General features: G+C 45.9%; 2 protein-coding genes across 3 annotated transcripts; one reads left to right on the top strand and one right to left on the bottom strand.

Moving 5' to 3' along the window:
* The first annotated feature begins 969 nt into the window (after positions 1–969).
* Positions 970–19,538, top strand: GGCX (gamma-glutamyl carboxylase). 2 transcript variants are annotated; one of them, XM_012472934.2, is made up of 15 exons: positions 970–1,112; positions 1,497–1,667; positions 3,085–3,243; positions 3,563–3,728; positions 6,573–6,651; positions 7,218–7,324; positions 8,487–8,650; positions 9,284–9,549; positions 9,699–9,830; positions 10,203–10,354; positions 10,789–10,958; positions 11,161–11,291; positions 11,698–11,845; positions 12,020–12,215; positions 12,953–19,538. In XM_012472934.2, exons 1-15 carry the CDS (start codon positions 1,070–1,072, stop codon positions 13,143–13,145), a joined length of 2,277 nt encoding a protein of 758 aa, XP_012328357.1. In that variant the 5' UTR covers positions 970–1,069; the 3' UTR covers positions 13,146–19,538. The 2 variants fall into 2 exon arrangements, with proteins under 2 accessions (XP_012328357.1, XP_021528296.1); XM_021672621.2 differs by lacking the exons at positions 970–1,112; positions 1,497–1,667; positions 3,085–3,243 and adding an exon at positions 3,247–3,313.
* MAT2A (methionine adenosyltransferase 2A) lies at positions 18,412–24,492 on the bottom strand. The gene is made up of 9 exons (XM_012472937.2): positions 24,280–24,492; positions 22,521–22,598; positions 22,303–22,425; positions 21,936–22,048; positions 21,709–21,852; positions 21,312–21,530; positions 20,936–21,118; positions 20,645–20,778; positions 18,412–20,020 (listed from the first exon to the last, which is right to left on the bottom strand). The coding sequence occupies exons 1-9, from the start codon at positions 24,368–24,370 to the stop codon at positions 19,918–19,920; spliced, it is 1,188 nt and encodes a 395-aa protein (XP_012328360.1). The 5' UTR covers positions 24,371–24,492; the 3' UTR covers positions 18,412–19,917.

Below are 24,492 nucleotides of genomic sequence, written 5' to 3'. Positions count from 1 at the left end.
AAAGACGCCATACAGCTGAAAAAAATAAATAAATAAATAAATAAATACAAAAAATCAGCTGGGCATGGTGGCGCGTGCCTGTAATCCCAGCTACTCAGGAGGCTGAGGCAGGAGAATTTTCTGAACCCAGGAGGCGGAGGTTGCGGTGAGCCGAGATCGTGCCATTGCACTCCAGCCTGGGTAACAAGAGCGAAACTCCGTCTCAAAAAAAAAAAAAAAGAAAAAAAGAAACCTCGGTTCTTTGCAGGTCCTGGAAAAGAAAATGAAGGGGTCGTGCAATAGCTGAAAACCCGGGCAGCCCTTCCAGCCACGTCCTCAACTGGGAGTCAAACTCTGGCAAAAAGTTTGCCCTTTGCCCCGGATCCCTCACATCGGAGAGCACCGCAGGGACGGTATAGCCTGGAGAGGACTAATGGGATCGGGGAAGGACCCAAAGAAGTTGGGGAACTCCGACTCTTCTGAGTGTTTAAAAAGAAGAGGTCGGGCGCGGTGGCTCACACCTGGAATCCCAGCACTTTGGGAGACAGAGGCAGTGGATCACGAGGTCAGGAGTTCGAGACCAGCCTGGCCGACATGGTGAGACCCCCGTCTCTCCCAAAAAAATGAAAATCTGCCCGGCGCGGTGGCGGGCGCCTCTAATCCTAGCTACTTGGGAGGCTGAGGCAGGGAGGCGCTTGAACCCGACCCCGGAGGCGGAGGTTGCAGTGAGCCAAGATCTCGCCACTGCACTCTAGCCCACAGCAAGACTCCGTCTCAAAAAAAAGAAAAAGGAAAAAAAAAAGCAGAGGCGCCTCGGAAGGCCTGAGGGGTGAGTCTAGCAGTGCGCCTGGAGACCAAAGGCACTAGGGGGTATCCTCGCCCTGCCCCCGGGCTCCCCGTTCCGCCCCCTGCCGCCAAGCAAGGAATCCGGCGCCGCTGGTCGGGACGTAGTATTTACGACAGTGCTGGCGCTTTCCGCTGGGTGCACAGCTGCCGACGCGTCGGGAGGCGGAGCCTAGGGAAGCGAATTCTCCTGGCGGCAGCTGTACAGACGCTGCTGCTGTGACCCACCTGCCTCTTCCGCGGAGCAATGGCAGTGTCTGCCAGGTCCGCGCGGACCCCGCCCAGCTCAGGTAGGCTTAGGGCCTCGCCTTCCTGCAGAGAGTACCGAGGAGCACTGGTCTTAGAGGGGCGGTGGGGGGAGGACGCCCTGTGAGTCCTGGTTGCGGGGGTGAGGCTCCATGGGGAAAGGGGCGTGCTGTGACAGGTTGCACCCTGCGGCTTCTGGATGATGATGACATTCGGGGGCATTTTACGGTTAGGAGGCTGTAGTCTGAGGAGTACTGGGACGTTGGGGGATCTTGGAGGAGGGGCTGCACTGCAGGAATGTTTCTCTCTAGTCAGATCATTGAGCCGACCTGGGTGGGCGGAAGCTCTGGGCTGTTGGTGCTGTGATTTCTGTGATTTGAGGTGGAGCCCACCCCCGCACACACATTTTCTCTATTTGTTGGTTGCAGATAAAGTACAGAAAGACAAGGCTGAACAGATCTCAGGGCCCAGGCAGGGCAGCCGAATGGGGACACTCTTGGGTTTTGAGTGTACAGATTTATCCAGCTGGCGGAGGCTGGTGACCTTGCTGAATCGACCAACGGACCCTGCAAGCCTGGCTGTCTTTCGTTTTCTTTTTGGTGAGTCCAGTTTTTGGGTGGGAGCAGTTTGGCTGGGGGTGGAAATGACAATCGTCAATTTTTCGGTTGCAAATAGACTTAGCTCCCTTTTCCTCAGAGCTGAAGATATTGGTGTAAAAGAAGAGGTCTTTGTAACGTTTAGGATTAAACATGCTTTGTCTCCTCCAGTTAGGATTTACTTGGTGGCCAGAACTCCTTTTTTTTGAGACGGAGTTTCGCTCTTGTTGCCCAAGCTGGAGTGCAATGACGTGATCCCGGCTCACTGCAACCTCCGCCTCCTGGGTTCAAGCGATTCTCCCACCTCAGCCTCCCAAGTAGCTGAGATTACAGGCCAGGCCCTTGCCACCACACCTGGCTTTTTTATTATTATTATTATTTTTTTATTTTTTAGTTTCACCAGTTTGACCAGGCTGGTCTCGAACTCCTGACCTCATGTGATCCACCCGCCTCGACCTCCCAAAGTGCTGGGATTCAAGGTGTGAGCCATTGCGCCTGGCTAGAAATGCTTTGATCTGAGGCTATATGATATGCAGAGGCAAGGCAGCAGTGACCCATTTCGCTTGTGGCATGAAGTTGCCCAGAGGACTCAGAGAAACAGAGCAAGGGGTCACAAGGGCTATACATTTTGGCTGTGACTCCCTAATCAAGAGCTTCTTAACTCAGGCCACAGCACGGTGTGCTTGGAATGGTTTACAGATGTGCAGAGCTATTAGACCCCTTAGCCCAGTAGTTCTCAACTGGAGACCGTTTTGCTCCCTGGGGGACGTGAGGCAATGTTTGGAGACATTTTTAGTTGTCCCAACTTGGGGGAGGAAGAATAGGTGGCTTTTGGCATCTGTATAGAGGTCAGGGATGCTCCTGAATGTCCTGTGGTACATTGCATAATCCTTCTCAATAAATAATTAACCAGCTCAAAATGTGACTAGTCCTGAGGTTGAGAAATCCTGCCTTATCTCAAGCTGGCTTCCTGATCTGAGTAACCCCTTCTGTTTATTCCCGGCATGTTGATGAAATACAACTGTTTTCTGGGTGTGCCAGGAAGCAAAAAAGGTTGAGAAGCACTCCCAGAGTACTTTCTGAAGCTCAATAGGATGGATCTTTCTAGCTGTCAAGACCTTATCAGTTTTTATAGCATTTTGTGCATTTCTCCAATTTAATGCTCTCTGTAATCCTGTGACATAGTCCCCTTCTCACAAATGGGGAATTGATTAACTGAGCTGCAGGGGCTGTTCTAGAAGGCACAACTGACATAGTACTGTGCAGAATAGGCACTCAGAAATTAATACTGAATAAATGGTGGAACCAAGATTAGAAGAGAAGTCTGACCCTGGAGCTGCACACTCTCAACTGTGTTCCACTGTATTCTACTGCTTTCTTATCTGATACCCAATGACCTCCTCCCCTGTTGCATTCTTAGGGTTCTTGATGGTGCTAGACATTCCGCAGGAGCGGGGGCTCAGTTCCCTGGACCGAAAATACCTTGATGGGCTGGATGTGTGCCGCTTCCCCTTGCTGGATGCCCTACGCCCACTGCCACTTGACTGGATGTATCTTGTCTACACCATCATGTTTCTGGGTGAGGGGAATTGTGAGAGAGATGGAAATACTGACTGGCCTGCCAGAAACACAGAAATAGAAGCATGCTGGTGAATAGTCAAAGTCTTTGGTGCCTTATTTCACTTCTGCTGTGATCAGTTTCATGCTGTTGACCTGTGTGTCACCTGAGCTGCGATCCCATAATTCTTTTTAAAATATTAAAATAACATTTAATTTTCATTTAGTTTTACCTGATTATACACTGCTTGATTTTTCTTAATGTCAACCATATTCTACCCCAGGGAAACTGGGTCTGTGGTGACCTCTTGATCTCTTAATCCTCTCCCTACAAATCCCAGGGGCACTGGGCATGATGCTGGGCTTGTGCTATCGGATAAGCTGTATGTTATTCCTGCTGCCATACTGGTATGTGTTTCTCCTGGACAAGACATCATGGAACAACCACTCCTATCTTTATGGGTTGTTGGCCTTTCAGCTGACCTTCATGGATGCAAATCGCTACTGGTATGAGTCTGGGGTACCAAAGGGGAGGGGTTGGCTGGGTCAGGATGGTTACCAGAGATAGGGGCCCAGTGAGGTTTTAGAATTTGTCTCAGTAAGGATATTTCCAGTAACGCTTTGCAAAGTGTGGTTACAAGGTCACTTTGATCTGGGTGGATTTGGGAGAGGAAAGGGTCAACTAGTTGGAGAACTTAAGATGACAAAAAGCAAAATGGCCCCATCCCACCCCTTCATTCTTTCCATATCTCCCCAGGTGCCTTGATTTATTCACCTCTTGTAACCCTCTTAGAGAGAAAAAGAGAATACCAAAGCCAGACATAGCTGTTTTCAGATACTTTAAGGATGGTTATATGGAAGAGGGAGCAGACTTTCTCTGTGTGAGCCCAGAAGGGCAGAGCTAGAGCCAAAAGTGGAAGTTGCTGTGAGGAAGAGATCATGTCAGGAGAAGAGGGCCCACAAGGGCTGCTCAGCGTTGCTGTTCTAGGAGGAGGTAACCCTTCCCCATTTCTGGCTTAGGTGACCATCTCCCAGGGGAGGTGGAGAACGGGTTTGGAAACAAGGTGGCAGGGCAGGTGACCTTAAGGATTCTTTATATGTTGAGTGAAAAGCAATAAAATGGGTGTCAATAAAATGAGTATGAGGGGGAAAAAATCTCAAACATTGAATTCATTAACAGTCATTACGTTTTCTTTTTCTTTTTCTTTCTTTCTTTCTTTATTTTTAAATAGAGATGGGGTCTTGCTTTGTTGCCCAGGCTGGTCTTGAACTTCTGGGCTCAAGCAGTCCTCTCCCATCCCAAAGTCCTGGGATTATAGGCATGAGCCACTGTGCCTAGCCTGTTAATACTCACATAAAAATACCTCTTTGGTAAAAGTTGAAACTCATTCATAGTGGCCAGCTCTGATCACAGAGAATTAAGAGGCAGTTTTGACAGAATATCCTTGAAAGGTTCCGTTTTGGGGGTATATATTTGAGATGGCGTCTCACTCTGTCACCCAGGCTAGAGTGCAGTGGCATGATCATAGCTCACTGCAGCCTTGACCTTCTTGGGTTCAAGGGATCCTTCCATTCTCAGCCTCTTGAGAAGCTGGAACAACAGTGCCACCACACTCAGCTACTTTTAAAAATTTTTTGTAGAGACGGGATCTCCCTGTGTTGTTTAGGCTAGTCAAAGGTTCCATTTTTATGACTATGCATTTTGAAAAAATCACAGGTCATTTATTCAGAGGTTCCCACATGGGAGGCACTATATTAAATATTTAGAATTTTTCCTCATTAAAACCCTGTAAGGTTGATGGTGCTGTTCACATTTTATGTTTTTTGAGTTTTGTTTTTTAGAGTCAGGGTCTTGCTTGGTCACTGAGGCCATAGTGCAGTGGTGCAGTCATAGCTCACTGCAAACTCAAACTCCTGGGCTGTTGCTTTAGCTTCCTAAAATGTTGGGATTATAGGCGTGATCCACTGAGCCTGGCCTGTTCACCTTTTAAAGATAAAGAAACTAAGTCTTAGAGAAGTAAAGGATTTGCCTAAGGTCAGCTAGCAGTTAAGAAACAGAAGTGGCTGGGCACAGTGGCTCATGCCTGTAATCCCAGCACTTTGGGAGGCTGAGGCGGCTAGATCACGAGGTCAAGAGATTGAGACCATCCTGGTCAACATGGTGAAACCCTGTCTCTACTAAAAATACAAAAAATTAGCTGAGCATCGTGGCGCGTGCCTGTAATCCCAGCTACTCAGGAGGCTGAGGCAGGAGAATTGCCTGAACCCAGGAGGCGGAGGTTGCCGTGAGCCGAGATCGCGCCACTGCACTCCAGCCTGGGTAACGAGCGAAACTCCGTCTCAAAAAATAAAAAAATAAAAAATAAAAATAAAAAAACAGAAGTGGGCCTCAGTGGCTCACACCTGTAATCCCAGCACTTTAGGAGGCCAAGGTGGGTGGATCACCTGAGGTCAGGAGTTTAAGACCAGCCTGGCCAACATGGTGTAACCCCATCTGTACTAAAAATACAAAATTAGCCAGGCATGATGGCCGGCATCTGTAATCCCAGCTACTTGGGAGGCTGAGGCAAGAGAATCACTTGAACCCAGGAGGCAGAGGTTACAGTGAGCCGAAACCGTGCCATTGTACTCCAGCCTGGGCAACAAAGTGAGACTCTGTCTTAAAAACACACATATACACACACACACAAAAACAAAAACAAAAAAAAACAGAAATGAGTTCAGGTGTTCTTGACTGTAGAATCCAGTGCTCTTGACCACAGTATAAGCTGCCCCTTTCCCAGTTTCTACTTCTTGAAAACTTGCTTTGCTTCTGCTTCCCCAGAGAACATCTGGTGTTAGTAGCCTGGGTTTATCAGTTCTCCTCCAGAATACAGGCTGTTAGCAGGGGACCCTCTTGCACTGCATCCTGGCATCCAAATCTATGAAACGTCAGTTTATGTTGTATGTTACTCTGCTGTTGAGTGTTTTGATTTTTTTTAAAGATAATATACTGCATATTTATTTACACGTACACGTAACTTTTCAAACACTCCATCAAATTCCTTTCCTTTTTCCGTAATTTTCTAGCATTGTAGTCCTTTTTTCCTGATTTGATCCCTTAGAACAAATTCAGTTGTGAGCTAACAGGAAATACTGAACTTTTTGCTGTTATAACTTAGTAGCAATATTTCTTCTATGACTTGTATAATCACATTAGAATTTGCTCATATGATTCTAAAAGGTCTCAGAATAGCCAGGGAGGGTATGGGAGATGTGCCCAGGATAGATAAGATTATTGTATATTAAAGGAAAGGTGGAGATGTAGCTGGACTAAGCAGCCCCCCTCAATGTTTACCTCCCTTGGTATAGGTCTGTGGATGGCCTGCTGAATGCCCGTAGGAGGAATGCCCACGTGCCCCTTTGGAACTATGCAGTGCTGCGAGGCCAGGTACAGCATTTTTGGACAGAGGGAGGAGCTCCTTGACAGCCACTGTGGTCAGCATGGTCATCCCACTGCCAGACTACACTCTCCGCTGCCTCCCTGGATCTTCTCTTTTTACTCTTTGCTGGAAAGCTAGGCTGGCTTTCTCATTTTCTCCAGTCCCTTAATCTGTGAATTCTCTCATTTGTCATGGAAAGACTAGAGCTTTGTCCCTTCTAGACTGAAATCCTCATGACAAAGAGAAAGGATTAAGTCAGTGCTTTATGACTTCTTCCTTGGTGCCTGACACTGTGCTTGGCATTGGTTGGATTTCAGTAAATGCTGGTTGGATGAGTGAATTTCTGAGATGAATGAATAGAAGATGGAGTCTATTCTTCCTTGGGCCCTGGACTCAGATCAACATTTATTTTATTCATTAAAAAAAAATAGATAAGTAGATTATTTGGGCCAAGGATTGTAAGCTAGGAGCATGGATTCAAGTGGTCCTAACTATATGCTCCTTATTTTATTCTTGCTTATCTGTAGAAAAGATTCTTTTTTTGCTTGAACTTTGTGTTACATTTTGTTTTCAGATCTTCATTGTGTACTTCATCGCGGGTGTGAAAAAGCTGGATGCAGACTGGGTTGAAGGATATTCCATGGAATATTTGTCCCGGCACTGGCTCTTCAGTCCCTTCAAGTGAGTGGCAGTCAGGGTGGAGGCCTCTTTGAGGCATGGGTATAGAGCAGGTGATTCAGCTCTCTCAGTAATGGCAGCTGTTCCTACTTTGCCTGAATTTGCCACATGCCTTCCTTTGTCCACTCATCTCCCTATTCAGCAGAAGCAGGGTCAGTGGTATCAAAAGATTGAGCCCTAGCTGCTCTTAGGAGATATATGGTATAGATGGGCAAGAAAGGAAAACAAATTTAAAAAGGTGAGGAAAGAGCAGAACTGGCTGACTTGGTGAGTGAGCCAGTGCCCCGAGCAACTCCCTTCGGTGGTGCCTGTGTCCTTGCCTTGCCACTGTAGCCTCCTGTCAGACCGCTGCAGCTGGTATACTGAGAAGATGGGCACTGACTCTTCAGGCTCTGACAAAAAACATTATAACCGCTTCCACAAAACAAAGGGTCGCCTCTCTGATTTCTGTTTTCTTCCCATTTCTTCTGTACTCTTGTTTTACTTTATTCTTTCTTCTTCCCTGTTATTTTCCAGTTCCTGAAGTTTGACTTCATTATTATGTTAGCCAAGCATTCACCTTTTAAAGTTTCCTCTCACTCATGACCTCCATGGGGAACCTGCTTTCTATAAGATACACACACATCTCAGTGAAATTTTGTCCTAGGAGATCTGCCCTTGCTTATTACATAGGATATGTTGAAAAACATTGAACACCTAAAGTGTGTGAAAATGTAGAGGGGCTGGGCATGGTGGCTCATGCCTGTAATACTGGCACTTTGGGATGCTGGGGTGGGAAGACTGGTTGAGCCCAGGAGTTCAAGACCAGCCTGAGCAACATAAGACTCTGTCTCTACAAAAAAAATTGAAAAAATAGCTAGGCCTGATGGCATGTTCCTGTGGTCTCAGCTACTTGGGAGGCTGAGGCAGGAGGATTGCTTGAGCCCAGGAGTTTGAAGCTCCAGTGAGCCATGATCATGCCACTGCCTTCCAGCGTGGGTGATAGAGTGAAACTTTGTGTCAAAAAAAAAAAAGCCACCTAGAGGAGTGCCTTCATGGGTGGATTATGTACCTTGGGCATCTACCCAGCCACTGAAGTAGCCAAGGCACATTCGTGCTATGAATGTGCTTTGACTGCTGTGTTCTCTAGTGGGCTGGTGCTTGAACTTTCTCCATGTGTTTGCAGACTGTTGTTGTCCGAGGAGTTGACTAGCCTGCTGGTCGTGCACTGGGGCGGGCTGCTGCTTGACCTCTCAGCTGGTTTCCTGCTCTTTTTTGATGCCTCAAGATCCATTGGCCTCTTCTTTGTGTCCTACTTCCACTGCATGAATTCCCAGCTTTTCAGCATTGGTCAGTACCTGTAGACTGGTAAGAAACAGGAACCACAGTTTTGCAGGAAGGGACTAGCCAGAGGCATTGATTGGGAGTGGGAGAGGATGGTGTGAGCAGGAGCTAAATTGAACCCAGGGCAGTCACTGTGAAGTAGGAATAAATGGGGATAAGAGGGTTGGGGCTTCTGGGCTCAGTATGTTGTATAGTAAGGAATCTCCAGGAAGAACAAATATCTTATTACTTTCCGGCCAGGTGTGGTGGCTTATGCCTGTAATCTCAGCACTTTGGGAGGCTAAGGCAGGTGGATCACCTGAGGTCAGGAGTTTGAGACCAGGCTGGCCAACATGGTGAAACCTGTCTCTACTAAAAATACAAAATTAGCTGAGCGTGGTGGCTCATGCCTGTAATCCCAGCTACTTGGGAGACTGAGGCAGGAGAATCACTTGAACCCAGGAGGTGGAGGCTCAAGCTGAGATTGCATCACTGCATTCCAGCCTGGGTGACAGAGCGAGATTCCATCTCAAAAAAAAAAACAAACAAAAAAAAACCTTTCCTTTTCAGTGGAACACCTGGGAGAAGTCTCCTAAGGGAACAGGATTGAAGAGGTCCAACCAGACTTCTGAAATACGTATTTTCTCCCTGCTTTCCTAGGTATGTTCTCTTATGTCATGCTAGCCAGCAGCCCTCTCTTCTGCTCCCCTGAGTGGCCTCGGAAGCTGGTGTCCCACTGCCCCCAAAGGTTGCAAGAACTGCTGCCCCTCAAGGCAGCCCCTCAGCCCAGTGTTTCCTGTGTGTATAAGAGGAGCCGGGCCAAAGGTGGCCAGAAGCCAGGGCTGCGCCATCAGCTGGGAGCTGCCTTCACCCTGCTGTACCTTATGGAGCAGCTATTCCTGCCCTATTCTCATTTCCTCACCCAGGTTTGTAAGGGCTGTGGAGTATATGGCAAAGGCTGGACTTAGAAAGGAACAGATGACAACAGTTGGGAAAGAATGGGGCTGGTTTTGCAGCCCCTTCTGGGTTAGTGTGAGAAGCATTGAGCTGATTCCCCTCTGCCTTGCTTTCCTAGGGCTATAACAACTGGACAAATGGGCTGTATGGTTATTCCTGGGACATGATGGTGCATTCCCGCTCCCACCAGCATGTGAAGATCACCTACCGTGATGGCCGCACCGGTGAACTGGGCTACCTTAACCCTGGGGTGAGACGTCCGATGCTGACAATTTAGTGTTCTTCAGAGCCCCCTTGTGCTTTGGGGTCTGGTTTTGTCTTAAACACACCATAAAGCAAAACAAATTTGAGTTTGCTCTGCCTTTTCTCAAGAGCCAGAATGAACTATCTTTTGTGTGGGTTGAGTTAGGGCAGTGTCATTCATTTTCTTGAACTGAGATTAGATTTAGGAAAAGTAAGCACCACTAGCCCAGCAAGGAAAAATTCATTCCCAAAGGCGAGTTCCATGTTTTCCTAGCCAGAATGGACAACAGGCAGGGATCTCATTGTGCCACTGGCAGCGCATGACCTGTCTTGGAAGTTGATAATAATGAGGTGGGACTAATGTGGGGGTTTGGGGCAGGTATTCACACAGAGCCGGCGATGGAAGGATCACGCAGACATGCTGAAGCAATATGCCACTTGCCTGAGCCGCCTGCTTCCCAAGTATAATGTCACTGAGCCCCAGATCTACTTTGATATTTGGGTCTCCATCAATGACCGCTTCCAGCAGAGGTGGGCAACGGGAGCAGAGAGTGGGAAAAAATGAAGCACAATTCTTTTTACCAAGATAAACAGCCCTTGCTCCCTGGTGTTGTCTTGCTTAAAAGACTGTCCTTCCTCTAGTGCATGTCCCCATTGATCTGGTTGTGGGCATAGCTGGTTGCTTCCAGCAGGGGGCACCATCATCCAGGAGAAAAGTGAGTTGACTTTTTTTAGACACTGTTAACACAATGCCTTCTCAGGTAGCCACTAATCCCTGTTGCTCCCAGTGCTCCAGATCTCTTCTGCCTTCTCTCTCTGCCCTAGGCTGGCAATAACATGCCAACACAAGCCATTTCTTCTACCTCTATTCCCTCTCCTTCGGAATAATGATGAAAGGGACAGAACTGGAAGTTCTGGTGGGTGGGTGACTGTGGTGTCCTTAGAACATGGTTTTCTTTCCTAAGGATTTTTGACCCTCGTGTGGACATCGTGCAGGCCGCTTGGTCCCCCTTTCAGCACACATCCTGGGTGCAACCACTCTTGATGGACCTGTCTCCTTGGAGGGCCAAGTTACAGGAAATCAAGAGCAGCCTGGACAACCACACTGAGGTGGTCTTCATTGCAGATTTCCCTGGTATGGAGGAAAGTGAGGAGAGGCTTTGCTGTCTTTCCTTCTGGCTGCCTTGGTCAGGGACATTCCATGTGGTGGGAGGGGAGAAGGGAATGTTTTTGAAACCTAAGGGGATGATGGTGGTAAAGGTGTGTTGTCTGTGTTCTGGCTGGGAGTGAGTTCACTCTACCGTGGGGTGGGATCATGAACGCTGTTGGTCTGGCAGGACTGCACTTGGAGAATTTTGTGAGTGAAGACCTGGGCAACACTAGCATCCAGCTGCTGCAGGGGGAAGTGACTGTGGAGCTGGTGGCAGAACAGAAGAACCAGACTCTCCAAGAGGGAGAAAAAATGCAGGTATTTTGCTGGGATTAACAGCAGAAAGAGCTGAGTGTGGTAGCTCACACCAATAATCCCAGCTACTTAGGAGGCTGAGGCAGGAAGCCAGGAATTTACAGCCAGCCTGAGCAACATAGACCCCATCTTTAACAATTTAAAAAACAATGGCAGAAAGCTTAGATGAGCAAGGTGCATTTATTATAGACTAGAAATATTTTACCATAGCAGTAATGCAGTGGAGCTCAAAAAAAAAAAATGAGGGCCCCTGGTACTGTGAATAACCTCATCTAGGATTCTAGAGGTTAGTTACTTCCAATTCCAAAACACAATTGAGTAGAAAGAAGCCAAGAGTCATAGAGTAGGGAGGCCACAGGCTGGCTAGAGAAAAGCTGGTGACATTTATCCATTTCTTCTTCCTCATCAGTTGCCTGCTGGTGAGTACCATAAGGTATATACGACATCACCTAGTCCTTCTTGCTACATGTATGTCTATGTCAACACTACAGAGCTTGCACTGGAGCAAGACCTAGCATATTTGCAAGAATTAAAGGAAAAGGTGGAGAATGGAAGTGGTAAGTATATGAACATTTGGCTGAGATAGCCCCTGGTTTCAAGAAGTCAGGGTTATGAATGAGGTTCTAGCCATTCAAGAATGAACTTGAAGTCTCTAGCTGGCAGAAGGGGAGTTCTAAGGGGAGAGAGTGATCCATCTCAGTGATTCCTTTTTTTTTCTGTCTTCCGGGCAGAAACAGGACCTCTACCCCCAGAGCTGCAGCCTCTGTTGGAAGGGGAAGTAAAAGGGGGCCCTGAGCCAACACCTCTGGTTCAGACCTTTCTTAGACGCCAACAAAGGCGCCAGGAGATTGAACGCCGGCGAAATACTCCTTTCCATGAGCGATTCTTCCGCTTCTTGTTGCAAAAGCTCTATGTCTTTCGCCGCAGGTCAGTTCACCACAACATTTGTCATTGCCATCATATGTCGGCAAGCTTGGTAACTTTACTCTGGGGAGGGTAACACTAAAGACTTATACAAGAAAGAACGGTTTGGCTCTAGATATCTTTTCCTGCCATTCTTCTCTCTGATTTACTGGAAGAATAAGTGGCCTATGTCTGATGGCCTGCTTTCTTGTTCTGCCTCAGCTTATCTCCAGCCTTTCTGTGGGCTGTTCCTACCCTATCCTAGAATCCTCTACCAGACTGTATAGAGTGGGGTACCCAGCTGGGCGCGGTGTCTCATGCCTGTAATCCCAGCACTTTGGGATGCTGAGGCGGGCAGATCACTTGAGGTCAGGAGTTCAAGACCACCTTGACCAACATGGAGAAACCTCATCTCTACTAAAAATACAAAATTAGCTGGGCATGGTGGTGCATGCCTGTAATCTCAGCTACTCAGAAGGCAGAGGCAGGAGAATCGCTTGAACTCAGGAGGCAGGGGTTGTGGTGAGCCAAGCTGGTGCCATTTCACTCCAGCCCTGGCAATAAGAGTGAAACTCCATCTCAAAAAAAAAAAAAAAGAGTGGGGTTCTCTTCCCGCTGGGACATAGAGAGTCACTTGTGGGGAGATGCCCATATATGCCTGTATAGGAGGAGCGAGGACCAGGTGCCTTATCAGCACTTTAGCTGAAATTCTAATGTTGAAACAGCAGTTTGAACTGGGTTGGCTTTTTCTTGTTTTTCAGCTTCCTGATGACTTGTATCTCACTTCGAAACCTGATATTAGGCCGCCCTTCCCTGGAGCAGCTGGCCCAGGAGGTGACTTATGCAAACTGGAGACCCTTTGAGCCAGTTGGAGAACTGAGTCCCTCAAACATGGATTCTTCACATCCTAATCCTCCTGAGTCAAATCCTGATCCTGTCCATTCAGAGCTCTGAAGGGGGCCAGATGTTGGGTATAGATGAAGAAGCAGCCGGCCACAGACCCATTCTATACAATGGACATTTATTTGAAAATAATTCTCAAAATTTTTTTACTTTTTTTTTTTGGTCTAAAGCTCTTTTTAATTCAGAGATGATAACTTAGAGGAACCAAGAAAATAAAACAAATAAGATTAAACAACTCAAGATTGAGAGGCCAGGAGGAGGTTAGAAGCAATGTGAAACTGCCTTCCTAAGATAAGATGGTAAGAGTAAGGTTTAAAGTGGCTCTTTGAGGGCTGGGCGTGGTGGCCTATACCTGTAATCCCAGCACTTTGGGAGGCTGAGGTGGGCAGATCACTTGAGGCCAGGAGTTCGAAACCAGCCTGGCCAACAAGGCAAAACCCCATCTCTACTAAAAATCCAAAAATTAGCCAGACGTGGTGGTGGGAGCCTGTAATCCAGCTACTCAGGAGACTGAGGCATGAGAATCACTTGGGCCCAGGAGGCGGAGGTTGCAGTGAGATGAGATCGAGCCACTGCACTCTTGCCTGGGAGACAGCAACACTCCATCTCAATAATAAAGTGGCTATTTGGTACATTTCATAATGTACCACGATGAAAATAATAGCTAACCGTTCCCCGAGTGTTTGCTCTGTGCTAGACACCATGTGAGCAATGTTTCCTGCGTTACCACATTAGGCTGAGAGAGGCTGAAAATAATTTGCCCAAAGACATACAACTAGTGAGGGATGGACTGATGAATTGACTTAAGATCCTGCACCCTGCCACCTGTGATTTTCAGTCACTGATAAATCTGAAATAATGTAGCTTAAAATGTGTCTTCTTGTATGATTGGATGATGGTCAGGTTGTAAATGCACACAAAGTAATTTATCTTCATTGCAATTTTGGTTTCTTCTTTGTTCCTATTACCTATATACATACAGTAAGTTTTTCACTAGCAGTTACGAGAGTAGTCAGAATAGCAGCATCAAAGTTAAATAAGGAAATCTAGATGATTGGTAGATTTTCACTAAAAATAAGCTTACTATTTGGTATTATTCTAGCCTTTAGTGAGCAGAAGGGGAGGTCAAGTAAGAATTAACCAAACTTAGTGAGGGATTAGGGAGTGCTTACAGACACTTTATAGGTTTGGGTGTACAAGGGTGATTCAGGAAGCTCCTCAGTTCAGTGAAAATTCAAAGGTTTGGCACTGAGCTAGGAGGTGAGAATTCAGGGTTATGAAAAAGGATCCCTGTTTTGGGAGCTCATGGTCTCGTAGCAGAGACCAGTGGTAAACTGGCAGTCTCAGTAACTTCTCTTTGCAGGCTTCTCTTCCCATTCTGTCCCTCTCTCCTCCTTGGACAGTGTTCCTAGGGTTCTTTCCTAAGCAACTGCCTTTTGACTATACATGCTTCTGATGATTGTGGCTACTCCAGAATTTCCAGTGATGCTAGATTTCTTTCCTATGTTCTAGACTTATAGGTCTAAGTTTCACCTTGATTTCACACAGGGCTGTCAAGCTCACTTCATCCTAAACTTACATTCATCCCCAACTCAGTCTTGCTTATTCTTTATTGAATGGCTCCACTCTATACCTTAACCAAGCTGTTATCAGTAGGTCATCAGCCTTGACTCTTCCCTTTTCCTTACATTTCTTATAGTTGCCAAGTCCCATCAATTTTACCTCCTGGATATCTCTCGAATCTCTTTTTTTTTTTTTTTTTTTTTCCCCCCCCGATGGAATCTCACTGTCGCCCAGGCTGGAGTGCAGTGGCGCAATCTCAGCTCACTGCAACCTCCGCCTCCCAGGTTCAAGCGTTGAATCTTTGTAAAGACAGGGTTTCACTCTATCACCCAGGCTGGAGTTCAGTGGTGCAATCTTGGCTCACTGCAGCCTCCCAGGTTTAAGCAATTCTCCCACCTCAGCCTCCCATGTAGCTGGGACTACAGGTGTATTTTTAGTAGAGACAGGGTTTCATCATATTGGCCAGGCTGGTTTCAAACTCCTGACCTAAAGTGATCCACCCACCTTGGCCTCCCAAAGTGCTGGAATTACTAGGTGTGAGCCTAGTAGGCTAGGTGTGAGCCACAGAGCCCAGCCAAATCTGTTTTTATCACTACCTAGATCTGTCAACCTTTATATTAGCATCTAATTAGGGATAGGCCAGGACAAGGAGTTGTCAAGCAAATTGGGCCCCCCTGCGCTTAGGAGGCCAAGTGGGGTTTGGTGGAAAATCCCTTATTCATTCAAGGTATTGTATGGGCAAGCAATGGCTATGACATAGGGTCCCCTGATTATTTTGTAAGCATTGGGGTGGGGGCCAGGTGAGGTGTCTCACGCCTATAATCCCAGCACTTTGGCAGGCCGAGATGGGCGGATCACAAGGTCAGGAGATGAGACCATCCTGGCCAACATGGTAAAACCCCATCTCTACTAAAAATACAAAAATTAGCTGGGGTGGTGGCACGCACTGGTAGTTCCAGCTACTTGGGAGGCTGAAGCAGGAGAATCACTTGAACTCAGGAGGTGGAGATTGAAGTGAGCTGAGATCACACCACTGCACTCCAGCCTGGGCAACACAGTGAAACTGTCTTAAAAAAAAAAAAAAAAAAAAAGGCCAGGCATGGTGGCTCACACCTGTAACCCCAGCACTTTGGGAGGCTGAGGTGGGTGGATCACCTGAGGTCAAGAGTTCAAGACCAGCCTGACCGACATGGGAAAAACCCTGTCTCTACTAAAAATACAAAATTAGCTGGGCGTGGTGGTGTAAATGTACAAAGTAATTTCTCTCCATGCGTATAATCCCAACTAGTTGGGAGGCTGAGGCAGGAGAATCTCTTGAACCTGGGAGGTGGAGGTTGTAGTGAGCCAAGATTGTGCCATTGTACTCCAGCCTGGCAACAGAGTGAAACTCCGTCTCAAAAAAAGAGTAAAATAAGAATGGGGGTGGGAGTGACACTGATTTTCAATCCTTTTGCAGATCTTTTCTCATAGTAACACAATAGAAGATACCTTAGCACTGTGTTTGCCAAACTCACTGTAGCTACTTGACTGGTAACAAAAGAAGTCCCAAGAGTTCTTTGGGAGGAGACACTTGCAAAAGTGTTTTTCTTAATATGGGCAAGGATAATGCCTTCCTCAAACTATTAGTATAACTACCACTTCTCTGACCAGTTTTTCCAAGGAAAATGTTGGGATACGGTGAGGTGGAAAGAATAAGTGATTATGTAAACACTGGTAATAAAAGCTGTTCAGTGAGGTAGAGTTGGGTTGCAACTGTAGCCAATCTAAAAATGGGCTATCAAGGGCCTTTTATCCAAAAGGCTTTAGTATTCATCCTCCTCATTCTACCCTGAGCATTTGGATCTTTGCCCCTGATGGGTATCCATCCCCTCTGAAACTTTAGAAAGGCAGGTTATATAGACTTTTCAACCTAAATAAGACATTCCCTTAAGTCATACTTGATGCTTTGATTTTTTTTTTTTTTTTTTTTTTTTTTTTTTTGAGACGGAGTTTCGCTCTTGTTACCCAGGCTGGAGTGCAATGGCGCGATCTCGGCTCACCGCAACCTCCGCCTCCTGGGTTCAAGCAATTCTCCTGCCTCAGCCACCTGAGTAGCTGGGATTACAGGCACGCGCCACCGTGCCCAGCTAATTTTTTGTATTAGTAGAGACGGGATTTCACCATGTTGACCAGGATGGTCTCGATCTCTTGACCTCGTGATCCACCCGCCTCGGCCTCCCAAAGTGCTGGGATTACAGGCTTGAGCCACCGCGCCCGGCCCTTGATTCTTAACTATTCATAATCACCCTTATTCCTTGTTATGCTTTCACCCCTTTGGCTCTGTTCTCCGTGTCCAGGTTAATGTTCATCCTCCACCTTCATTACCTTTAAGATACTCTTTTTTTTCTCCCCAGGCTGGGTAGGACAATACTGTATTACCCAAGATCCTTGAAGACTGGGGAATCTTCATTTACTTAGCAAATTCTAAACATAACCTTAAAGCAATTACTTTTTTTTTTTTTTTAGCAATTACTTTTTGAAAACTTCTCTGATGCTATTCTACCAACTCAGAGGCACCTATTGATGCTCATTACCCTAATTTAGCCAATATGGTTATCTGCAACGTATTGGCATCTAAAAACTCCTTTATGAAACTGCCAGACTTGTTCTGGAGCATTTCAATATGCAAAATTCAGGTTCTCAAGGTGGAACAAGGCTAATTGACAAATCTGCATAGGATTTAACGTTACCCTCCCCCTACTTCCCAATGTATTTTGAGATGGAGTCTCACTTTGTTGCCGAAGTTGAGTGCAGTGGTGCTATCTATCTCAGCTCACTGCAACCTCCGCCTCCCAGGTTCAAGCAACTCTCCTGCCTAAGCCTCCCTACTAGTTGAGATTACAGGAACCTGCCACCACTCCCAGCCTAGATTTCCAAGTTTTTAAGCCTCCATGCTAACAGGCATAAGCAAGCATTTCTTGCTATACATTTGTAGAACAAGGGTAAAAAGCTGGACCACCATTCAGATGCCACAAGAAATGTATTCCAAGTGGCTACTGTCTATTTATGTAGCTCCTAGGTTCAAGACCAGCATGGTCTATGGATTTTCTACACAACCTGTGAAATGAAATTAAGCCTTTGCAAATTTATAGCATTTTCACTGTAATAAATTTCATTTGTGTATTTCTCTCTGCGAGATAGACTAAAAATCACATCTTACAAACTTCCCAAACGGGAATATGAAACTATAGCCCTTAACACTTAAGTTCATTATTTTAATAAAATGTAGATTAGGCTTAAATTGCCAGGACTGGATGGATATTACTTCTTCCAGGCTAATACCTTTAGTGGTTTTTGTCTTCAATGGTTTGAAGCCCTGAATCTTAGTCAAAAACTCAGAAATGCCATTGAATGGCTGCTGCATTAAGGACACGTGACTCTTGGCCTGAGTCAACTAAAAGTATCAAATCTTGCTCTTACTGCATTTTAAGCCTTTAAATGCCTACACAGTGGGTCTAGGGATTGAGGCGATTTTCCTAAATTCTGGCTAAAGTTACACATGTAATATTCTCAGGTCATATGATATCATTCTTAAAGAGGCAGAGTCTCACAGTCACCCAGGCTAGACTACAATGGTTTGATAATGGTTCACTACAGCCTCCAACTCCTATGTTCAAGTGATCCTACTTCAGCCTTCACAAGTGTTGGGATTATGAGGCATGTACTATCATACCTGGGCCCAAAGCACTTTAACAATAATGAAAAACAGACACAGTTAAGGTAGAACCTAGCATTTTATTTAGATCTTCATTAAACTGTTGGAATTGAGAACCAGACATACGTAATAAACCTCCAAAAATAGATCCTGAAAGGCACTTTCTGCTTAGGGCAAGCGGTCATGGAATAAGCATGTAAACAAGCTGGCTTCTCTGTACCACACCAGCCAAGTCAGCTTTCTCCATGGCCAGCCGCACCAGCTCTGCCCTCCCTTCTGTTGACACCAGCCAGACCCCCTGTAGGTCTAACCCAAGGTTTTTCTGTAGGACACCTTGGCCTACCTGGGAATGCTGGAAACATGTTAAAGGAATCATGGTGTTGAGAGAGAAAAAAAAAAAATCTTTTAAAAGCTGCCATCTGAGGCGATGGCTTCTCTGTACTTACGCCATACCCCAGAATACAATAAATAAGCAATTAGAAAACGTTCAAGTATGAAGGGATTTTCTCCTCCCCGCCAAAAGCACTGCTCTCTGAAGGAAGCTGGTTTCTCTGTAGCTACACCAGCTATTCAGAAAGCTCATTGGACCTGGTTTTGAAAATAAAACAAAGTTAAAACCCTGGGAGGAGTTATTGTGCAGTGTGGAGTACTCAGGCTTTCTTATAAAGAAAAAAAAAAGTTATCTGGTACCAAAGTGTGCAACCTACAGACCCTCAGGTACTGCCCTGTGACTTCTCTGTATGACATCACAAGGCTGCCAAGTGCCTGTTTTTCTAGAACTAGGAGTTGGTGAGGTTTGGCTAGTGCTGAAACCATGCATAGGATTGGTTTACTAAATTAAAACCTTATTACGTACGTCCTCCAAAAGACAGCTGAAGGTGGAGAGATTTTGATTTGGTGCTGTTAGAGGTGGCAATTAAGAGCATAAGCACCAGGGAGATGGTTTAATGGTAACTGCCTTTTTTTTATGTCAGGCTAGAGCTCCAACTGGGAACTTGCGTTACATGCAAGATTGATTGGATAGGGAACACTCCCTGACAAAGAGCTACATAATTAGAAATGGATCAAGTTACAGGGAGGATAAGGGGAAGGCTTCACATTCATAATAGAGCTCAAGACATTACAAATTCATGCTGACAGGGCTGTGGCATTGCCAGACAGAGGCTATAAGTGGAACTACAAGTACTTTACGTGCACATTACAAGGACATTTTCAGCATCTGGTGGGAAAGTCAATGCAATTAGGACTTTGGAGCGTTGGGTGATAGGGCACAAAGGTTCAATTTCAAAGCATTATTTACTACAGTGTTGTTTCTAGGCAGTTACATGGATCACCTATGCTCACTAAATTCATTATAATGGTGAACAAAACACCTAGGGACAGAATAGCAAGCCCAACTTACAGTCCCCCACAAAAGCTAAAATTCATGTCATTGACTAGAGTGACTGCAACTGTCAGGAGCTGAAAGAGGACAGAAAAATTTAGGAAGGAGGGCCCTTTCCCTCAGAGCTTGAAGGCTTCTCTGTAGCCTACGCCAACAAGTCTGGGGAAAAAAGGCTAACACTTTCAATATTTAAGCTTTTTGGGCACTTCCCATGGGAAGCTGTCCCTACCAAAGTGGCCATAGGCTGCAGTCCTCTGATAAATTGGCTTCTTCAGATCCAGATCCCTGGAATATACAAGTCCGTAACTTAATATGTAGCATTAAATTAAAATAAAGCAAAACAATCAGCAAGACTCATTTTCAAGAGCTCTGGCAAACGAGTTCTCTGGGATATGCTAGGAAAAAAATTTGTGGCAAAAGTGTTACTTCCCTGGTGTCCAAACTCCTTGCACAGTCCTTATTAGTAACTATAGTTGTTTTTCCATCCCTGGCTCAACAAATGTGAAAACTTCATTATTCTGAGAAATTTCAATTGTCAAAAAACTCATCTGAGATCATAGAATACTTACCAAGGTCCCCGCTGCCCACACCCTACCATGGTTTTTACATTATAACAAGCCTTGAGCAACCCACTTTAGATTTCTTAATGTAAACACCCTTAGGTAAGAAGAGCACAAAGCTCAAATATCAAAACTGGAAGATTCTCTAGGGTGGTTAGCCTAAGCCATAGAGCACCAGAATTTAAAATTTCTCAAATAACTAAGGCAGCAGTTCAAAACTGTTCTAGGAATTAAAATATATTCCCATTTGAGAAGTCTTCCTTCACACCTTCAACTCCTCAGACTTAAGTATATATACACATACCCACACCCTCAATACTTGACTAGCAATAGGCTTTACCATCTTTACCTGACAATGACCCCAGGGCGGAGATCGAAATTCTTCTTCACAATCTCTAATAGCTCTCTCTCACTCTTCTGAGAGGTACCATAATGGAAAATGGAGATAGATAATGGATGAGAAACTCCAATAGCGTAAGAGACCTAAAAAGGATTCAAATGTCCTAAGAATCAGTGATTGAAAAGACCTGCACACTTGTATAATACATTGGTATAAAACAAGTAGTTAAGTAGATTACTCCTAAATGCCCTCCCACTTATATGACTTTAAATCGCTCCTGTTATATAAAAGAATATATACCTGAACAAGAACCCTCCGGCACAGACCTCCTTTAACAAGGGATTTTGCCACCCAACGAGCAGCATAAGCAGCTGAACGGTCGACCTTGGTATAATCCTTTCCTGAAAAGGCACCTCCTCCATGAGCACCCCAACCGCCATAAGTGTCCACAATGATTTTCCGTCCAGTCAAACCAGCATCACCCTGAAATTACAGGATTTAAGTTACTTTATGCCTAGTGCCTTCCAAGAAGTGGAATAGGTTGCCTATTCTGAATTCACCCGCAAATATCCTCCGATGATTCACACGTAGGTTTCAGAAAGCCTAGAAAAAATGTGGTAGCCAAATTTTTAAGTAACCATCAAAAATCCAGAAAAATGCAACAAAATGACATTACCTGAGGCCCACCAATAACAAATCTGCCACTAGGCTGTAGGTGGTAGATTGTATCCTCATCAAGGTATTTTGCAGGCACAACGGCTTTGATGACTTTCTCCTTTAGGGCATCCCTCATCTCATCAAGACAAACCTCTTCATCATGCTGAACAGATATAACAATTGTGTGGACTCTGATGGGAAGCACAGCACCTCGATCCTGCATATACTGCACAGTAACCTTGAAGACAATACAGATTATCAGAACAGTCTACCAAACAATAGCTTTGTATTCATTTCTCTACCTGAGTTACAATACAGTAAAACAAATGCTATTTTCTTCAGTTGGCTATTATCAAAAGTATGGATCTTCTACACTGATATAATAAATCAAACAACCAAGCTTTATAATCACTTACTTGAGTTTTAGAATCAGGGCGTAACCAAGGCAAAGTGCCATTACGGCGTAGTTCTGCCAGTTTGGCATTAAGCTTGTGTGCTAAGACAATGGTTAAAGGCATACACTCCTCAGTTTCATCAGTGGCATAGCCAAACATCAAGCCCTAAAGAAGGAAAAGTCATCAATGTGATCAATCTCCAGAATTTCATGTTAGAAGAGATTAAAACAGCCTCTACACCAAGATACCTGGTCTCCAGCACCAATGTCTTCTTCATTTCTGTCAAGATGAACACCTTGAGCAATATCTGGTGACTGTTGCTCCAAGGCTACCAGCACATTACAAGTTTTGTAGTCAAACCCTATAAGCAAAAAACACAACGTCTTGTTTAGGTCATAGCAGTATCTCCTATTTACAGCAATTATTTTGAATTCTAAACACTGAAGAAATCAAATATACCTAAACCATCAGACCTTTTAGAGAATTAACAGAATAGAGCTTAAGAGTATTGCAAAACACAGTGGAGTTTAGGATTAGCAGGAACATTCTAGGAGTTTCTTCAAATCTCACTAGCTGGTATCTAGAAAAAATGAGCAGAACTATTTTAACACAAACCTTTGGAAGAATCATCATATCCAATGTGTTTAACAGCTTCACGAACCACTTTCTGGTAGTCAACAGCAGCTCTGGATGTAATTTCCCCAGCAAGAAGGATCATTCCAGTTTTAGCAACAGTTTCTAATAAAAAGAGATTCAATTCAAATATCCTTTTATAAAAATAATTTTTATGCTACCTTTCCACCAGATGATAAGCAAGCCCATTATCAACCTACCACAAGCTACTTTGGCATCAGGATCCTGTTGAAGGTGGGCATCAAGGACAGCATCACTTATCTGGTCACAAATCTTATCTGGAAAAGAGAAATTCCTGGGTCAATTTCTTTAAACGAAGAATGTATGTCAAGCTCCCTCCCCGTAACTATTTGCAAATGCTTTAATACATCTTAATTCATTGTATATGCACTTTACCGCTATAATTCAAAGTTTGCATTATAAATCTAACCACCCACCAGAAAGGTGAACTGTTAGTCCAATCTCTTAAAAAACAGCATTTGCCCTACATCATAATCAGTTCCACAACTGTACCAAACCCCTGTGCACCTGGGGGTCTCGTAGAACTAAGGCCACAGGTAGGCCAGTCTCCCTAATCTTAAGGAGCATTAATTATAATGAGCAACAAGAGAATTAAATTAATTAAAGGAAAAACAGTCTGTGACTAAAACGGCAATTATTTGATTTTGTTAGGAATTGCGCAGGGAACAAAAGCTTAACAGTGTAGAAAATGCTTAAACATATTCCGAATCCTTGTCCAACTTCTCCCTGCCTGTACCTGTCATTAGACGGGAGAAGGTACAAATATCCCTCTAATTAAAGCTCATTTTTTTGAATTTTCAAAGCCACCCAAAATAGAATCCAAATATAACATGCAAGTCAGACTAGAGGATCAAGACTCAGTCTACTACTAACTGGTTTAACAGTTGACCTTCAGCACCCACCAATATCCTGGGTTTTGTCCTCATACCACTAAGTTACTTGTGGGATTTCATCATAGGCACAGTAGACTGACCAGACCGTAAAGCCACCAGACTAGATAGCTACTGCGGTCATCCTAAGGGCAGAAACAGCCTAAAGAGCCAAATAATTATCTTTACTAGCCAATATGTTCAGGCTGAGATTTTCAGTTCCTGGAAATAGCTTTACTCCTTCACGTGCCAATTGATCCCCATGATGGCGGTTGAGCGGACAAAGCCTCAAGTGAAGTAAAACCCTGCCTAACGGTAAGCACCAAAGACTTTAAAAGGGAACCCAAAGCAATGGCAGCTCCTAATTCATGCTTCCCATCCTTTTCACACGGGGTCCAAATAAGGACTGCCTTCTCGGACATGCGCTATATTTAGTCTGAGGCCGTCACCTTGAAGACAAGGCCATATCCGCCGAAGGGCATGTGCGTATTCTCCAGCGTATGGTCAAGACCTAACCACGGAGACAGTGCAGCCAGACGATGTCGCGAGGCATAGGCCACCCATACCCCCCTCAAACCGAGCGCCCGGGAGGCCCACGGCTCCCCCTTGCCCAGATGCCACATGCGGCAAACACGTGGTCACCGCTGCAATGCGGGGCGCGCGCTCCCGAGGGCCGGACGCGAGCACGCGGGGCGGGTCGCCCACTCCAGGTTTGTCAGACCGCAGGGCCAGGAGGGGTTAACAGTGCCCTCCCTTCCCGGCCAGAACACACCAGCGGCCGCGGCCCCCGCCCTTCTCGTTTTCTGGAACCTTCCGCATGCCGAGGCGCGCGGCCGAATGGGAGGGATAGGGTGGAGAGGGGAGAAGAGGAAGGGGAGGGGGAAGAGGAGCGGCGGCCACGCGCCCGGCCTTGGAGGCGCCACGAGGAAAGCGCGCGGTCACCGCTCTTCCCACCTCCAGGCGGACGAGCACGACCCGTGCGGGCCCCACCACCAGCCGGCCGCGGCCGGCCGGACCTCGGCGCTGCCCTCTGCCCTGCCCCACGCTTCGCTCCAGGCCGTCCCCTCACCTGGGTGGCCTTCCCCCACCGACTCTGAGGTGAAGAGGAACGTGCCCTCCTCGATGAACGCCTCGTGGAAGCCGTTGAGCTGCCCGTTCATGTTGGCGTTGGTGTCGGTGAGTGGAAGCGGCGCTGAGAAGAACAGCGGCGAGGAGGCGGCTGCGAAATGCGCAAGCTGTGGACAGCGTCCTACTCGGAGCGGGCGGGCGGCGCGGAGCGAAC

The sequence above is a fragment of the Aotus nancymaae genome, unplaced genomic scaffold (genome assembly GCF_030222135.1).
Source record: "Aotus nancymaae isolate 86718 unplaced genomic scaffold, 86718_ANA_hifiasm-v0.15.2.pri h1tg000017l, whole genome shotgun sequence".
In the NCBI taxonomy this organism is placed as follows: Eukaryota; Metazoa; Chordata; class Mammalia; order Primates; family Aotidae; genus Aotus; species Aotus nancymaae.
Note: the sequence above shows the minus strand (reverse complement) of the source record. Positions and strands in the feature narration are given on the sequence as shown.

Bases quoted from the DNA above. Each gene is read 5' to 3' on its own strand.
- MAT2A (XM_012472937.2), bottom strand. From the start codon at position 24,370: ATGAACGGGCAGCTCAACGGCTTCCACGAGGCGTTCATCGAGGAGGGC. The intron at 22,049-22,302 runs GTTTGTGTTAAA...TTTTGCTTATAG, and splicing joins ATATGATGATTCTTCCAAAG to GGTTTGACTACAAAACTTGT. The intron at 21,853-21,935 runs GTATCTTGGTGT...TTCCTTCTTTAG, and splicing joins ACATTGGTGCTGGAGACCAG to GGCTTGATGTTTGGCTATGC.
- GGCX (XM_012472934.2), top strand. From the start codon at position 1,070: ATGGCAGTGTCTGCCAGGTCCGCGCGGACCCCGCCCAGCTCAG. The intron at 7,325-8,486 runs GTGAGTGGCAGT...ATGTGTTTGCAG, and splicing joins TGGCTCTTCAGTCCCTTCAA to ACTGTTGTTGTCCGAGGAGT. The intron at 9,550-9,698 runs GTTTGTAAGGGC...TTGCTTTCCTAG, and splicing joins ATTCTCATTTCCTCACCCAG to GGCTATAACAACTGGACAAA.